This window comes from Poecilia reticulata, chromosome 20 (assembly GCF_904066995.2).
Source record: "Poecilia reticulata chromosome 20, P_reticulata-male-v2, whole genome shotgun sequence".
Taxonomy (NCBI): Eukaryota; Metazoa; Chordata; class Actinopteri; order Cyprinodontiformes; family Poeciliidae; genus Poecilia; species Poecilia reticulata.
In genome coordinates, this window is record NC_088849.1 from 26,049,566 (window position 1) to 26,067,584 (window position 18,019).

General features: G+C 44.9%; 2 protein-coding genes across 2 annotated transcripts; both read right to left on the reverse strand.

Annotated features, from left to right (window-relative positions):
• Positions 1 to 141: 141 nt before the first annotated feature.
• Positions 142 to 10,168, reverse strand: ezh2 (enhancer of zeste 2 polycomb repressive complex 2 subunit). The gene is made up of 19 exons (XM_008396916.3): positions 9,269 to 10,168; positions 6,919 to 7,042; positions 6,719 to 6,847; positions 6,340 to 6,459; positions 6,151 to 6,271; positions 5,782 to 5,961; positions 5,548 to 5,653; positions 4,869 to 5,032; positions 4,694 to 4,791; positions 4,396 to 4,627; positions 3,897 to 4,063; positions 3,631 to 3,766; positions 3,432 to 3,557; positions 3,180 to 3,358; positions 3,017 to 3,112; positions 2,614 to 2,695; positions 2,462 to 2,542; positions 2,306 to 2,390; positions 142 to 1,389 (listed from the first exon to the last, which is right to left on the reverse strand). The coding sequence occupies exons 2-19, from the start codon at positions 7,033 to 7,035 to the stop codon at positions 1,329 to 1,331; spliced, it is 2,280 nt and encodes a 759-aa protein (XP_008395138.1). The 5' UTR covers positions 7,036 to 7,042; positions 9,269 to 10,168; the 3' UTR covers positions 142 to 1,328.
• A 695-nt stretch (positions 10,169 to 10,863) lies between these two features.
• On the reverse strand, positions 10,864 to 17,435 carry LOC103457013 (uncharacterized). The gene is made up of 2 exons (XM_081601837.1): positions 17,307 to 17,435; positions 10,864 to 14,955 (listed from the first exon to the last, which is right to left on the reverse strand). Exon 2 carries the CDS (start codon positions 14,889 to 14,891, stop codon positions 11,169 to 11,171), a length of 3,723 nt encoding a protein of 1,240 aa, XP_081457963.1. The 5' UTR covers positions 14,892 to 14,955; positions 17,307 to 17,435; the 3' UTR covers positions 10,864 to 11,168.
• Between the last annotated feature and the right edge of the window lie 584 nt (positions 17,436 to 18,019).

An 18,019-nucleotide genomic window follows, 5' to 3' on the forward strand; every position in this document is an offset into this window, starting at 1 on the left:
GAAATTTTACAGCAGTTAAAATAGTTTTGTGTGTCGGTCATAAATCCTTACAGATGTTGGACCGGTTCTGATCAGGATGGGTTCAGAACCGAATCGTTCTTTGAACCCGAACGGATCGGCACAGAAAAACCAGAGAAGAAGAACCATTCAGAATATTTTTAATCTGCAGAATCCCTGTTAACGTTACAAAAATCAGCACCGGCGTCAGCAGAAGAAGAACCTGAAGTTTAACGGGTCGGGTTCTGTTCGGAACCCGGCCCGGCTCAGCACCAGCGACGTGGTTCCACAGGAGGAGCCCGGCTGCTTCGGACAGTTCTGGAGGAATGTTCCGGTCCGGTAGCAGAGCGTGCTGCGGTTCTGGTCGGGACGTACCGGGTCGGACGTCCAGAACCTCCTGATCCGGAACAGAATCAAACCGTCTGATCGGCAGGAAAAACACAAAACTAAACAGGATTAAATCCGACGAACCGGGTCAGAACCGGTTCAAACGCGTTAAAAAGGAAACCCTGGCATCCTGTTGCCACGGTAACAGCCCGTCCCACACATGTTGCTGAACACTGTCAGCCAGCTGGCTTAAAGAATCCGTCGCCATGACGACAAATTTAGACTTTCATTTGCACAAAAACAGAAAACACAACAATGAAGGTTCTGATATTTCACCAGGCGAGGGTTTGGTTCTGATCCAAACCGGATCAGAACCTGAGGGTCCGGTTGGTCCAGTGAAGGATCAGAACCCAGACGAAAACTGATTAAAAAAACTAAAACTGAGCACCAGGTGACAGAACCGGGCCGGTTCTGATCCGTCACCAACAAAACGCTCCCAGCTTCTCCAAACAGAATCAGGATAAAACACAAACATGCACAGAACCACCGGGAGGTCCGGTCAGCGGTTCTGGATCAGCACCAGGTCCGGTTGACCCGACAGGAAGAAGTCTGCGGTTCTGTAGAACCCGGACTGAAGCACCAACAGAAGGTCCAGGTAGGGGAGAGCAGAGGAGGTTTGGATCAGAACCAGAACCAGGTCTGCTGGTGTGAAACGATCTGAACACTTTCCCAGGGTTCAGTCTAACTGGATCAGAACCGTTTGGTTTGGCAGTGTCGGGTCCATCCGGGTCGTGAACAGAACCCTGGAGCTGCTGGTGGAGGAGTTTTGGTCCCGAGTGTCGACTTTTGGTTCCGGTTGGGTCCGAACGTCCGGACCGGAGAGGAGCGCTTGTTGACGGAGAATAAAAAACGTGGAGAAAAAGTTTCCTGAAGATTTGAAGTTTGTTTGGGTTTAAGGCGTCCGGGTCAGAACCGCAGGTCCGGGTCAGAACCGCAGGTCCGGGTCAGGCGATCTCCATCTCGCGCTCGATGCCGACGTACTTCAGGGCGTCGGCCTGGCTGTACCTGGAGGCGGAGACATGATGACATCATCAAAACAAGACGCCGCTTCAAAACGACAAAATAAAAGAAACTCTAGAAGATTAAAGACCAAAAATAAAACCACCAGGCGTCAAAAATCAGATTTAAATATTTAAATAAAAAGTCACTTAAATCTTAGAAATAAATATTTTTCCTGATTTTCTATAAATAAGATCAACAGGATTTTGTCTAAAATGTTAAAATAATGAGTTAATATTTTATATTTAAGGTTCTGATTCTGCAGTTTTAGATAAAAACATTTAACCTTCTGAAATGAAATAAATAAATCAGGATCCAAACGGCTCTGGTGTCAAAATGAGGTTTAAAAATCAAAATATTAAATTTATGACGTGAAAATTATTTTGAAAGGATTCAGTTAAAATCCAGAACATTTATTAAAACATCTAAACATTTATTCATAAACGACAGTGAAGAATTAAAGTTTTAAAAACATCTCAGACATTAAATCTTTTTTTCTAAAAACATGAATTTAACAACATAATATTTAAAGTTCAGTGAATAAATCTCAGTTCCTGATTGGGTTGGAATCATGGTGCGTTTACTGAAACCACGTAAAAAACACCGTTCACCAATCACAGCGACTGATCGGGTTTTCTAACCTCACTGATCGTCTCTGATCATGAATTTATGTTTTTACTTCATGAATTAAATAATTTTTTATCTCCATTGGCAGAGGAGAGTTTGGGCTTTTAATTTGAAAAGCAGCGCTGATCGTGTTGCTCTGTGCCTGCAGCGTTTTTCTCATTCGGCTGCTTGGTGTTGGAAGTGAGTTTTGCTGTGGGAGAGAATAAAGTTTGGAGCTTTTTCTCGCTACGTGAAGATCCGATATCCGTGTGTCGGTCGGTCTGAACCCGTTCGGGTCGAGGTTCTGCTGACCGACCTGTAGTCGAAGAACAGCTCCTCTCCGGTCTGGATGGCTCTCTTGGCGAAGATCCCGATCCTGTGATCCCCGTTGACCATCATGACTGCAGAGAGCGGACCGAGTTACAGCAGAACCACCAACAGAACCCGTCCACTGCGGTTCTGACCGGCCTACCTTTTGCATAGCAGTTTGGGTTCACAGAGTGATTGGCGAAGCGGATCTTGTTGCCTTTCCTCGTGGCGTCGACAACGAAGTCTGGAGGAGGAAAGATGGAAGCGGATCAGAGTCAGACGACCCGGTCGGTTCTGGTTCTGCTGGGTTCTTACCGTTGTTGAGGTTGAAGAGGAAGCTGCACATGTATTTATCGTAAACCTTCCCTCGGCGGTCGGCTTCGTCCTGAGAGATGATCTGCAGGAGACAGAAGGATGAAGATACCTGGACCAGAGTCCAGATACCTGAACACGACCAGAACCTTCTACTGTCCTCAGCCCACAACGACCTCTGACCTCGATGTGAGGTCAGAGGTCCTCATGGCTGATCGTCCTGATGGGCAAGAGTTGGATGTGGAAACTATGGAAACCAGAAACTGAAGGAAGAGGATGGATGGATGAACTAATGAAATACAGAATCTCTGAATGACTCTCAGTTTCTCTGTGTTTCTGCATCGTTTCCCAGTCAGAACCAGAACTCAGAGTCCAGTCCAGGTTCTGGTTCTGCTGCAGGCCTCACCTCTCCACAGTACTCAGAGATGAACTCGTTCTTCTGGACCGGCTCCTTGATGAAGATGCCCCATCCGGCCACGTCGGACGGCGCCAGCAGCAGGTGCTGCGACCAGAACCACCGGTTAGGGTCCGATTACATCCTCAGAAGGTTCTGCAGAACCGGGCCTCACCTTCTTGGCGCCGCGCTGGATGGAGCAGTTCTTGCAGGACACGTTCTTGCTGTCCCAGTGGTCGGCGGCGCCGCAGGTCAGGCACAAGTCCGGGTCGCACTCCCGCACCGCCAGGTAGCAGGGGCACTGCTTGGTGTTGCACTGGGCTTTGCACCGGCAGCCCGGGAAGCGGTTCTGACCTGCGGAGACGGGACAGCGGCTCAGAACCGGGCCCGGCAGAACCGGATCAGACAGAACGGGGCGTGTGCTTACACTCGGAGCTGCACTGGCAGAACTTCTCGCAGAAGTTCTGCGCGGTGACGCAGGGGCAGGACGCGTCGCAGGGCTGCCGCGGATGGTCACACGGCTGGTAGTTGTACACGTGGTTGGACGACCCGTCTGCGGCACAACACACACTCAGCGCTACGGGTTCTGTCTGGGTTCTGCTGCGGCCCGGCGGAGCGGTTCTGACCTTTCTTCAGCTGGATCTTCCTGCAGTGCGTGGCCCACAGCCGGTGCTTCCTCTTCTTCTTCCTGGGGGGCGTGTCCTCGTCCTCGGCCGGCGCCCGGGCGATGATGGCCGACTCTTTGACCCGGAACTCGTAAACCTGGACAGGAAACACGTCAGGGTCCGTTTGCTGCTCCGGTTCTGATGGACCGGATCGGGTTGGGCTGATCCGAGTGAAGCTAAACTTCTGCTGCAAAGCGTCTGAGTTTGTCCCTCAGGCGGCGCCTCACCTGTCTGCAGGTCTTGGTGCCGATGAGGCGCGCGATGGCGCAGAAGTTGTCGTAGTACGTCCCGATCAGGACCCGGAAGAGGGACGCCTCGGCGCCGGTCCAGTCCACGGCTTCCGGGTCGCAGGTCAGCTTCATCTTCACCGGCGTCTGGCAGCGAGAGTTCCCCTCTGCAGACAGAACCAGGTTTACCTTCCACTGAGGAACGGACCAGCGACGCTCAGAGAAACGGCGTCACTCGAACGCATCGCAACAGTTCAGCTAATAACAGCTAACATGCTAACAGCTAACATGCCAATATTAGATCCATCTGATTAATAATTTTATTTTAGTTCATGTTTTGAATTATAATAATTTATTATTCCTGAAGAAAAAACTAAGGAAATATTTAAAGTAGTTTTACAAAAAAGACAAAATAAATCCTGAGATTTAAAAAAATAAACTTAAAAGTCTGAAATGAATCAAATCGTAAATCTTAGACGTCCAGCCAGGTGAGTCTGACCTGAGCTGCTGGTCATCTCGTCCTTCTTGTCCTCGTCGTCCTTCTCGTTTTCTCGCTCGTCGTCTTTGCTCCCCTCGCGGTCGCTGTCCGTGTCTTTGGTTTCTGAGGAAACGGTGGGCGTCCCGGGCCGGCTGCTGCTGTTGGGCAGTCGCCCGCGGCGCCGGCCCACGCTGCGTTTGGACGGCGTCTTGGCGCGCTCGGCGCCGGCCGGATACTCCCTCGCCATCCCGTCCTGAGAGCAGAGCGCCGTTTAATGGCCGCTCCTCACACCTGAGGCGCCGAGGGGGCGGAGCCTCACCTGCACCAGGTACATGTAGCATTCGGCGCCGCACGGCTTCGTGTTCACCAGGTTCTCCAGGTTCTTTCGCTTGTAGGTGTTCGGCGTGGCGTGGAAAGCTGGGGGGGGGGGAGAATCTGTTGTCATGGCGACTGCGTGTTCGTACGTGGGGGCGGGGCTTAGGGCGTTTACTCACGGTGGAGGAAGCAGTCGTACTTGAAGCAGCGGCGGCAGAACAGCGTGTGGAAGGAGTGCAGGCTCTGCTCCCGCTGCACGGAGCGAGCGTTTGGACCGTCGATGTTCGGCGTGCATTCAGGAGGAAGAGCGCCGGGAAGCTGCTGCTCGGTCAGCTCCTTGTACCTGGAGCACAGACAGAAACGTTAGTTTATCTCAGAATGTAACTATAAGATGAAATTAAGTAAAATTAGATAAATGGAATAAATTCTGTCTTTAAACATTTAAAATAAAAAGCATTTGTAAATGTTATAAAATGCTAATGTTTTGGTTGTAATAATACAAATTCAACATTTAGTGTATAAAAAAATAACATTGTGTAATACATAAAATCTAAATCTAAGTAGTAAAAATAATCTTTTACAAAGACCTTCATGTTGGGCAATAATAATAAAAACCTAATTAAACTATTATAAGTTTTGGCAAAACACCAAAAATAAAATAAAATCTTTAATTTTTGTCCTTTTTTGCAGATAAAAAATTATTTAAAGAAATATTTAAAAATGAACTAAATCATTTTATTATGACTGCCGTGTTGTAGATTATTCATTTTACTTGAAGCAAATAAAATATTTATGTTTATTTTCCATGTGAACTGTCCGGATCTGCCGTCGTCATGACGACGACCCCTGGACACTAACTTCTCCTTCAGCTCCTCGGTGGATCCTTTGTCAGGGAACATGGAGGAGATGGCTTCAAAGATCTTATCGGACGGGAACTTCTTGCTGCCGTCGCTGTTGCTCCGACCTGGGGACGACAAACATAAACACACACATAAACACACACTTCATAATGATTGGCTGAAGGTGGATAAACGCGTCTGATTGGCTGAAGGTGGATAAACGCGTCTGATTGGCTGAAGGTGGCCGACTCGCCTTCGTTGTCGACATGTCTGTCCTTGCCGCCGTCCTCCGGCTGGTCCTTCCCATCACACGTCTCCATCTTCTCCACCTTGAAGTCCTGCTCTTCCTCCTCCTCGTCATCCTCGTTGTCGCTGTACTGAACCATCGAGTTGACCAACTCCACGAAGATCTCGTCGTTGATGAAGCCGCATTCTGAAAACCAGCAGTAGAAAAACTACAGACGTGAACGCCAAGCGGACCAGAGACCGCTCCAAGAGCAGGAAGTGGACCACAGCGCAGGGCATTCTGGGTTCTGCTGAATCACGTCTGGACCGACAGAGGAGACGATCCGGCCCGTTTAAAGCGGACCAGATGAAGGTTCTGTGGAGACGAGCCGCTCACCTCGGTCTCCATGGACTTTCCCGTCATAGTTCTTGATCAGCTCCTCTATGAAGGTGCCGTCCTGGTCCAGGATCTCATCTCCCATGTAGGGAATGTTGTGCAGCACCGTCTCGTCCTCCACCTGAAGGAGAGCCAGAGTTACAGACGGCCGAGGAGGAAATGGCGCCGTGACCACAGGAAGCTGCTCACCATGAAGTTCTGCTGCAGCGGCGACCAGGAGTACATGACCGGAACCGAGGCCACGGCGTTCAGCGTCTTCAGGGGGATCACCTGCCGCGGGAACTCAGAGAAGCCGCTCTCCACCGTGCACTGGGGGGAGAGCAGAGCAGGACGTCAGGGTCGGAGCGGGACGTCAGGGTCGGAGCGGGACGTCAGGGTCGGAGCGGGACGTCAGGGTCGGAGCGGGACGTCAGGGTCGGAGCGGGACGTCAGGGTCCGGTCGGGACGTCAGGGTCCGGTCGGGACGTCAGGGTCGGAGCGGGACGTCAGGGTCGGAGCGGGACGTCAGGGTCAGAGCGGGACGTCAGGGTCCGGGTCGGCGCTCGCCATCAGCAGGAAGGCGGCTCACCTCTCTGGAGGCGCGCAGCGAGCTGACCGACGTCATGATGTGGACCGGCTGGATCCGCCGCGTCTTCCACTCCTGGTTCAGAGTGTCCGTCCGCTCCACGATCTTCTGACGGTTGGAGTTGAACATGCTCTGCAGCAGAGGTGGTTGTTATTAACCTGCCCGAATACTTCTAGAGGTCAGAGGTCAGAGTGTGAACCCACCTTGACCTCGTCGGCCCGTCTGAAGCGTTTCTGCTGCCGGAGCCTCATGTACTCAGACTTCACTCTCCTCTTCCAGCAGGCTGGACCTTTGTCCGAACGCTTCCCTGTCAGCACCATGATCGCCCTGCGCACACACACACACACACACACACACACACACACACACACACACACACCACATTTACTAAAGAGAGGAAAACATCTGCTCACATGGGCTGTGAAAACATCTCGTCATGTTAAAACCCCCAAATTCCTCTGAAGAAGTTGCAGTTTTAGTTTTGAACTTGGTTCAACAGGTCAGGCAGGATCTCCTGCAGCAGTCAGTGCTGCAACGAATACCAGGAGGCCTCTGACTGAAGACTGTTGCTGTATTAGTTTTTAACTTGGTTCAACAGGTCAGGAAGGATCTCCTGCAGCAGTCAGTGCTGCAACGAATACCAGGAGGCCTCTGACTGAAGACTGTTGCTGTATTAGTTTTTAACTTGGTTCAACAGGTCAGGAAGGATCTCCTGCAGCAGTCAGTGCTGCAACGAATACCAGGAGGCCTCTGACTGAAGACTGTTGCTGTATTAGTTTTTAACTTGGTTCAACAGGTCAGGAAGGATGGCACTAATGAGAAGTGCAGCAGGAAGTGTCGACTTATTTCAGGACTTTTCCTGCCACGTGTTTCTGCAGGAACCTCAGATAAACTGAAGAGTCGCTGCAAAACATAAAACGGTTCATTTTGTTTATTCCAGGAGCAGACGGGTGTTTTTACAAATGCAAGCAGCTGATTAACTGAACTTTGACCCCAGAGGCATTGAGATGAGGATTCATGGAGAGGAGGAAGTTCAAAGCATCTTTTCTGTCCTTCATAAAGGATCACATCCCCTACTCCAACATCTTTCCACCAATAGATGGAGGTTTAAAGGATGTGGATTAGCAGCGCCAGCTACCAACTGGACATGTTACTGTGGAATATCGTCTCTGCTGCCTGGATGATGAGATGTTCAGGCGTCTTCATCTGATTCGTTGCAATACTGACTGCTACTGGAGATCCGTCCTGCCCACGGCATCACAATCCTTAACGACTGAAGACATTTGGAACATCTGAGTTATGAGATTTTATTTTATTTTGGGATAAATATGTTTTAACTGGAAAAGCCAAAGTCACTCAAAAGCAAAGAGATCTGCAGAAACTCAAAACAGCAGCAGAAGGCAGGTGAGTCAGAGGTTCATGATGACAGATGAACCTATAATAATTCAATTTATAACAATATTATAGCAACTACATGGTTTCCTACCATGATAAAGACCTACAGGAAATAATTACCCAGTTAAATACTCACTTTAAAACCCAGTTTAACAACAAATCAAACTGGAGATAAACTAGTATGCAGTTTTTCATTTAAAAATGAAAAATTCAGTTGACTTCTGAACCATTCATGATGTCGCATCAACTTTTTACTGTGAATTTATAATTAATAAATTTCTATTTCATTGAAAAAACATGTAAACACCACCCTGAATATGGTGTTTCTAACATCTAAAGCGCTTTAAAATGCTTAATGTTGATTCAAATCAAACTTATTTACTGCCTTCAGGAGAAACTGCCGTAAAGTGACTTGATGCCATAAACTGGTTTTCCTTGGACAGGAAACTAATTTTACCAATGTGAATAATATCTGAACTTGACTGCATTGATTAATATCTAGGACTGAATCAGAATGTATGAAATTACAGTCAAAGCCAGTTATTAATCATTTCCCCTATATGATCATCACTATGAACCAGGATCTTGACCATGTATTTAAAAATGATGGTTATTTCCCAGTCTGTTGAAAGTGGCCGACATGTTTTTACCGACTTACATGCATCATTATTAGAGCTGATCTGCCTCACGCAGGTCAAAGGTAAAGAAAATACGGACTTTTTCCTCACAGCTACAGCTGATTGAAATAACCAAACTCTACAAAGGACATTTCTGACCGTCCGCTGAGGTGAAAAGTAACTAAAACTGGGCCAACCTGTCAGATGGTTTCAAGGTGAACTTTCCAAACAAAACCAGGAAGCTTTAGCTGGCAGAAATCGTGCTCAGTACCCCCTAAAAATATGGTTTCCTCTCTTTGCGAACAGCTTAAATACAGTAAAGTGAAGTTAAATCAGAATGTTTATATATTTAACCGAACTCTACAGTGTATGTGTACGTTTTTCTGGATTATTAAATACTGGGGTACGAATTTGTCTCGAACACCCCGACGTGCTAACTAGCAGTTGGCCAGTTAACAAAGCACCAAGAAGAACCTGGGCCGCTTGGACCTCATGAAACACGGCGAAAACAAACAAAACCAGCACTGACAGCTCCTCTCACCTGGACGACAGGCTCTGGCCTCATTCAACGCAGTGATTCCAGGTAACCACGACGAACACTGGGAGAGCGGTTCTTTGTGTGGGAGCTTAGCCGAAGCGTTAGCTCCGCAGCTAGTTAGCAGTTAGCTCAGCAGGAGGCAGCGATTCTAAGCGCGACAGCCGGCTTTACAGCACCGACCGTCCGTTAAACGGTAAAAGCTTCCGTTCCCACGCCTCAATGTGGACCTTTTGCGATAACACTAATGCTTGTTTTGACGGACACTGCTGTCATTTAACTCCGTCTTTTCTGAAATCAAACAGTTTATTTTCAATATTTCCGCCTCGACGCGGAGCAGGTTCAAACTGTTCACCGTCTCGCACTCGCCGCCCACTCCGGCTGCAGCAGAGTCAAGAGGCGCCAAACGTTTCGACCAATCACTGAAGCCGATGTTTGGGTCTCAGAGTGTGGTGTCCTGTGATAGGTCAGGGAAGCCTACATTGTATCCAATAGCAGTTTGAGATAAACGGAGGCCCTGTAGCGGGGACATGCGGACAGGTTTCCTTTGTTCTCACATTTGTCAATGTAAAATTATAAATTCAGCTGACAGTTGCCTGTTTGATAATCAAATCAAGTACAATTTCTTAAACAATCCACAATTATTTAGGTCATGTTGTTGGTAGATTTCTACCCATCTGTGTTTAACTTATTATCCACAGATGGAAAGTAATTATGCGCTTGTAAAAACTCATGGCGGCCTTAGAAATGCAGTGACGCTTCTTCTTCCTCCTCCACCTGCTGCCCTGACAGCTCAACTGGGAGCTTCAGCAGATGTAACAACGCCGCTTTCAGCAGGAAGTCAGTCAGTAAATGATAAACATCATGAAACCGTTCCGTTACCAGCCCAAAAGGCTAAAACACTCTGCTTTAAACAGCTTGTTAGTGGACTGAGGCTCAGCAACAGAAACTGTCAGCCGGAAGAGGGTCGATGAGTTTATTAAGCCACACCCCCTCGAAAAGCTATTGGCTTAAATCATTATGACGTTTCATGTTGCGTTCACGTTATCATGCAAGAATGCGTAAAGTTAAAATACAAGCTCATCAACTTATTTTTCTTCTTTTAATTTATGTTTTAAGAATATTTAGACATTTAAATGTCAGCATTGAGTGCAAACAGTTCAATAATACAGTAAATAGGTGTAAAAATACAAGTAATATCAGAAATAGATTAATTAAAAAACATTTTTTTAAATTACTTCCACATTTTCAGAATTGTAAAAATAAATATTGTGGAAATCATGAATTAATTTATTTATTCCAGTATTTATTTAATATCATTGCCGTATGTGTCAGCTATAACCATTCATGCAGACACACTAACTCATCAAAGTGAGTTAGTGGGACTAATACATCATACTCAATGTGATTGTTGTGTTGATCTAGTAATCAAATGAGTCAGTTTATATCATTTCAACAGAACATATAATTAAATAAATACTGAAATAAATACATGATTGATTTGAACATTTAGATAGTAGTATGTTTAAGAAAATATTGACTATTCATATAAACAATGATAACATTTTTATTAAATAAAAATGTGAGTGACTTTTTGTATCTACAGTTAAGAACAGTTTTATTTTATTTCACATACAGAAATAACATGTTTGTTTGACAAATTATTCATAATTGAGCACTTTCATCTTCCAATAATGAGGGTGTGGGTATATAATAAAACACAACAAGCAATGAAATCCATAAAAAATCAGACCTGCAGCCACGTTCGAGTTCACAGAGGAACCGGATCATTTTTGAACTTGCATCGTCTCCTTTCCTCCTCGCCGTGTCGACTAGAAGTCGACCTTTATCTTCTCTGATCTTCTCATGTATGTAAATATCTGGTTTCAGCTAAACCTGCCCAGCATCAGATTAACTTGAGTTTTCTGCAGAGGAAAGGGTCGATGTCAATGAGAATCTCAATCATCTCTGAAGCTCCATCCTTCCTCCACACTGTATCGATTATAAATTGAGCTTTGTCATGTCTGCTCTTCATCTCCGCTGCTTCCTCGCTCTCAGGTTCAGTCATCATCCCTTTCAGCTGCAGTTTGTCCAGCAGAGTTTTCAGATTAGCTCCTGATATCCTGTCAATGATGCTGCTTCGTATTTCCTTCAGCTGCTCAGTTGAAAGCGGCTGTGTTTTCATTTTAGTAGGTAAAAGATGAACATCTCGCTCCCAAACACAACAGGAGCTGCTTTTCTGCACCAAATTCAGGTGAATATCTCTAATCAGGGTTTTTAAGGTAACCTGAAATGATGGAAAGTAGTCTTTATAATACTCTCCATCAAACTCGGCTTCCTGTGGCTGAACCTTAACTGATTCGTTTTCAGGACTGGTGGACAGAATGTAAACCTGATCAGGTTGTAGTTTACAGTGTGGAGGAGCATCTATGAACAATTCATCCTCAGCTAATTTCCTCCTGGTCCGCTTCAAATCCCGGATCACAATGTTCCTTGGAAGAAGCAACACATTGAGGAAGGAAGTGACATCGGGATCAGCTGGAGGTCTGTAGAAGAGCAGAACCAAGGCTCGGACCGGGTCAGGAGGAGAATCTTCATCCTTGACGTTCCCAAAAGCAGAAAACCCTGTGATGCTGATGACGATGTGAGTCTCTGTGATCCTCTCAGGCCTGATAAACTCCACGCCTTCATCATGGAGGTGAGCGACTGACAGGAAGTGACATCGTCCTGTGGATCGGACCTCACAGTGAGGGAGATGAAGCCGAGCCACAGACCGCTGCTGGCAGCTGATGTCAAACAGAGGTCCTGCAGGCTTCTTGCCATGTGGGCTCAGTAATCTGCTGTTCCAGGGAACGACCCTGTAAAACACGTCTCCTCCTCCCGTCATGTCAAACACCAGGCCGCTCTCTCTGCACTGGTACCGGCCTGGACCGGAGCACTGGAACCAGAAGGTTTCATCATCTGGATCCCCACAGAAACCAGGAGTGAACTCCTCAAAGCTGCTTTGGAGCTTCATGCTGGGTAAACTAGCAGCTCGGGGTAAGATACTGACGTCTAACGGAGGATCCTGATGAATCAGAGAACAGAGGAGAGAAGGAGACGAGTTACTGCGGCCTCTTCTTCTCAAACCGGATACTGAAGTCTGGAGAAGGTCAGTAGAGGCTGATCTGTTTGGGACGGAGTCACTTTGAGTTGGATCAGAGGAAGGAGAAACATTCAGATACACTGAACAGCTGCTGGTTTCCTTCTCACAGGAATCTGTGGTGAAAGACTGTTGGAGAACGCTGCCATATCTGATCTTCTTCTCTGCTTTCTCACACTCAGATTCAGTCTTCATTGGTTTCTTCTGGAAAATCTGCAGAACAGGTTCAGATACACCGCCAGTGGGTCTAATCCTTTTCTCCTTCAGTTTCTCCTGTGGACTGAGGTTCTGTCGGGTCGGTCTACAGGATCTTCTGACTCCAGCAGCAGAAAGACAAACCCGTCTCTCCCAGACGATGTTGGACCTGCTGTCCCTCAGAGACAGACTGATGTGTTTCATCATTTCCTCAAAAGAAACACAAAACTTTGAGAAATAACTGTCACTGGATTCTTCATCAAATGCTGCTTCTTCGGGCTGAACCAGAACCGACTTACCTCCAAGAGAGGCAGACAGAGAGTAAACCTGATTCGGCTGCAGTTTGCAGTCTGGAGGCCTCTCTAGGAAAATCTCATTATCATTTAACAGCTTCCTAAAATGCAGTACAGTTCTGAGAACGTTTTTTGGCAGCATTAAAACATTGATCTTGTGTTTTGACTCAGGATCAGCTGGAGGTCTGTAGAAGAGCAGAACCAAGGCTCGGACCGGGTCAGGAGGAGAATCTTCATCCTTGACGTTCCCAAAGAGATCCATTGAACAGCCTCTTGTTTCCTCCTCAGAGGAATCTGTGGTGAAAGACTGTTGGAGAGATGCAATTGTAAACATGCTGGACAATGGGACGTGCTGAAGATCTTCAGGTTTTTCTAATTGATCCTCGTCAGCTGCAGGATTTTCTGTCTGCTTCAAGTCTTTGCTCAGAGTTTCCATTTTAAGACCAAATGGAGGTACTGTTCTACTAGTTGGTAAACCCAGAGGATAATGAGTTGAAAAAGCACCGCCTGGCGAATAAAACCTGGGTAAGGATAGCCGGGGCAGTGGAGATAAATCTGAACTTTGGACGTTTGTGGAAGAGGATTGTACTTTTTGATATAATGATTTATTTTGATGCTCACGATGTCTTTCTTCCATTTCTATAATTGAGTCCGGTTGATATCCAAGTCTGTTTCTCCTCCAGACAGAAAGCTCACTCATTCTTTCCTGTTCTTTAGTTTGTCCTCCTCTTGCTTTTTTCGGTTGTGATGGAGGATAGAAACCGGTCAGACTGGATCCACTAGAGAAATACGGTGACAGTGGATAGCCTCGGTAGACATTTGTAAAGTTTTCTGTTAGATAATCTGAGAAAACGTTGGGTGAACTAACAGCTGGGGGTGAGAGACTGAAACGTGAAACAGGATTGTGTTTAATCAAAGAAATGTTGAGAGAAGAAGACAAGGCACTGAGGCCTCTTCTTCTCAAACCGGACCCTGAAGTCTGGAGAAGGTCAGTGGAGGTTCTGTTTGGGACGGAGTCGCTCTGAGTTGGATCAGAGGAAGGAGAAACTTTCAGATCCCCTGAACAGCTGGTTTCCTCCTCAGAGGAATCTGTGGTGAAAGACTGTTGGAGAACGCTGCCATATCTGATCTTCTTCTTTGGTTTCTCACACTCAGATTTAGTCTTCATTAGTTTCTTCTGGAAAATCTGCCGAACAGGTTCAGATACACCGCCAGTGGGTCTAATCCTTTTCTCCTTCAGTTTCTCTATTGGACTGAGGTTCTGTCGGGTCGGTCCCCAGGATCTTCTGAATCCAGCAGCAGAAAGACAAACCTGTCTCTCCCAGACGATGTTGGAGCTGCTGTCCCTCAGAGACAGACTGATGAGTTTCATCATTTTCTCAAAAGAAACACAGAACTTTGACAGGTAATTGTCATAGGATTCTGCATCAAATTCTGCTTCTTTGGGCTGAACCAGAACCGAGTCGCCTCCAAGAGAGGCAGACAGAGAGTAAACCTGATTCGGCTGCAGTTTGCAGTCTGGAAATATCTCCAGGAAAATTTCATCTTGATCTAATTTCCTCCTGAAACGCAGCACATCACCAAAAACGTTTTGTGACAGCATCAACACATTAATCTCGTGTTCAGACTCAGGATCAGCTGGAGGTCGGTAGAACAGCAGAACCAAGGCTGGGACCGGGTCAGGAGGAGAATCTTTATCCTTGATGTTCCCAAAAGCAGAAAACCTTTCAAGTGTAGAAATTTTGTTAATTTTTCCTTGTGCTTTTCTAAAACTACCAGATCGATAAAGTTGAGCACCATCATTGCAAACAGTTGCTTCCTTTCCCCTTGGTCTGGTTTCCTCAGATGAGTCGTTGTCTTTGGGTCGGTCCTGATACTCAGGGCTCTTTGTGTCACTTGATGAGTCAGTTACATCTGTTTCTGGTTCTTCTTGGCCCTCAGAAATGTTTTCAGATGATGTTCCTTCCAGGTGCTTTCTATTGAATTTTCGGCTCAACATATTGAAAATCAGTAATTCTTCGTTCTTGTTCTTCCCCTGTTAAACATTAATCAGATCCTGGAACCTGAGAAATCAAAGAGAGAAATTAATGTACCCACCTCTCATGTGTCATTTCTCTTAGAAACTGTCTGCCTTCGATAATAAAATAAAAAACTGGTGTTATTTTTCACCAGGATGACAGCAGTTCTGTTGAATTGTGACTCTGTAGGTAATAATGCAGAACAGTGGGAAAGAGATTCCTAATAATTATGTTAAAAACAACTAATGTGACTTTTTCTACTGAATAAATTTAGTGAAACTGGAACTTGGCTTTTCCAACATGTTTCAGCGTGAGATTATGATGCTGTAACAAAAGCTACATTTATTTTAAGGCTTTATTTGCATCTTCATCAGAAATGCAAACACTCATATCATGCAACAAAGATAAATCTGACAGTTATTTGTGTGAATATAGATTCATATTAGTGATTCATCAAATGATTCCTTCATCAGGCCTTTAATTAATTTGCTAAAATTGTAAGATAATTGTAATCAGTGCAAAACTTTCCTTTGTTACAGAAAATAAAAGTAATTATATTATCAACTAAGGCAATTTTTCAGTCAGCTGATGTAACAACATGACCAATTAAGTCTAATGTCCAAAGTGAACCTGGAGGCCCAGAATCCTGCATGTTCTAGTTCTTTCCCTGATGGTAACAACATCTTCTTCTTGTTCTTGTTCTTCTGTCAGTTTACAAACTTAGTGCATTATTGTCATCAACTGGACGGAGATGTAATTCAGAGATTCATATTTTCCTATACATCTGCAAACCTTAAAATAACTATATTATATACATACCTATTCACTCACACACATATGAATCCTCTCAGCTAATTGTGTATATTTTAAATATTTAATAAGTGCTTGAATTATATCATGTTATTGATGCTTCCCTAATAAATTAGCCACAGTTCCTGAAATCCATTTCTTTCCTCTTTTATACATTTCCTACAATAAATCAACAAGTTCCTTCTGTTTCCCCGCAATAAGAAAAATCACCTGATGGATGTTTCCCTATTATTTTAAACCACTATCTAAACCATCCATCCATCCATCCATCCATCCATCCATCCATCCATCCATCCATCCATCCATCCATCCATCCATCCATCCATCCATCCATCCATCCATCCATCCATCCATCCATCCATCCATCCATCCATCCATCCATCCATCCATCCATCCATCCCCATCATTCTCATCAACACATATCATGACTCTGTTATATGTAGCTGAACTCGCAGCATAGCTAAGAGCTTAAAGCTGCAGCATGTAATGTGTATAAAAATGTTTTACATGTTAAAACTGTCACCATGTTGTGACAGTATGAGACAGATAATCTGTCAGAAGATCAATCTGCCCCAAATCTGGCCTCTGGCGGGCCAGATTGGGTCCCCTGGCCTCGAGTTTGACACCTGTCTTGTAATGTAACATGATAATTAAACATGTCTGTTTGACTTCAAACTGTAGTTGTCATGTAGGAATTTTGAGCATTTATGAGCAAAACAATATCCCACTGGAACAAAAATTATTAAAATGTTCATTGATACCTTATAAATGATGAATAAAACTTCTGAATATAGAAGTTTATAGTTGATGTTTTAGAAACACACACACGCACCTACACACATACGCACACGCACACACACACGCACGCGCAGATGTTTGCGTGGCTATCTTTGTGGGGACTTTCCATTGACTTCCATTCATTTCTACAGCCTAAACCTGACCTTTACCCTTTTCCTAACCCTAACCATCACATACCTAACCCTAACCAAAACTCAATTCACACCTTAGTCCTAAATCTGACCCCTGACCCCAAAAACAGGGTTTCCTCTTGTGGGACCAGGCTTCGGTCCCACAAGGAGCAATTGGTCCCCACAATGTAGTGTCAGGAACATTGTCCCCACAAGATATTACAAACAAACGCGCGTACGCACACACACACACACACACACACACACACACACACACACACACACACACACACACACACACATTCAAGTCTGTCTGAAGTTTTCATTGCATTCTGCTGTATGAAATATCTACAGCACTTAAAAATTAAATGAGGATTTAGACCTAGTTTAATAGTGAAAAAGATGACAGGGTGAAATTAACTTGGCTTTATAATAAAGCTTTTATAAATCAAATGTTTAGTAAATCACAAACTGCGTTGAAATAGTTCAGCTAGAATAATCTGGTTCAGCCTCGAAAAGTCTGAGTTTTGTAGTTTTTAAACTACAGATGAGTAACGATGGTCAGGAGTTGCCCGGAGCCAATCAGGAGTCAAACATTTCACTGTTGTAAAAACTTCATTTAAGCTAATAAATTAACCCACAAAAACTGTTTGGGTGACTTGAGAAGGTTTGACTTACGTTTCCTCATTTGGTCCGACTCGGGCGGGTCCTCTTCGGATTCCGTTATTCGTGGATGTTTTTTTGTTGTTTTTGTTCACAAGTTGCCTTTTAATTGTTCAAGAGAAACTGGTTGTTAACAGAGAACCGGACTAACTTTTGACCTAAAGAATGAATCATATAATTGGATAAATGTAGGCGGGCAGTTTTAAAGAGAAAAAAGGCAGGACGCTACATAACGCTTCCTCATTTGAGTTTTTTTCTTTCGGTTTAAAGCAAGCGTTTACTGATGGATTACTAGTTAAATACAATGCGCACACTGCCCCCTACTGTACAAGTGTAGAACTTCACTTCATCGCCATCCTAGTCTCCCCTCAAACCTGGTTTCACCAACAGAGTAACTTCCAGGCTTTCCTCACAGCTTCCGGTTCTCCATTAAAGTTTGTTTCTTTCCCGTCACTTTCACTTTATTTTTAAATTTTCTTTTTTCATATTCTTGTCCTTTGCAGTTTGTAATTTAATGTTCCAAATTTCTATTAGATTTACCTTTAATTATTGTCTGAACAAAGAATTTTACTCACAGCTCACAGATGTTAGGTACAAATTTCCAAACTTTAGAGAGAAAATAACATAATGAATAAAAGGAACTGTGTGTATGTGTAACTATTTCTTTACATGAAACACTGAAAAATTGTGACAGTATATCTTGAAGTACTTAGGCTGTAAGGTGTTTA

Bases quoted from the DNA above. Each gene is read 5' to 3' on its own strand.
- ezh2 (XM_008396916.3), bottom strand. From the start codon at position 7,035: ATGGTGCTGACAGGGAAGCGTTCGGACAAAGGTCCAGCCTGCTGGAAG. The intron at 2,543-2,613 runs GTAAGAACCCAG...TTCCTCCTCCAG, and splicing joins CCTCTTCAACCTCAACAACG to ACTTCGTTGTCGACGCCACG. The intron at 2,391-2,461 runs GTAGGCCGGTCA...CGCTCTCTGCAG, and splicing joins CCCAAACTGCTATGCAAAAG to TCATGATGGTCAACGGGGAT.
- LOC103457013 (XM_081601837.1), bottom strand. From the start codon at position 14,891: ATGTTGAGCCGAAAATTCAATAGAAAGCACCTGGAAGGAACATCATCT.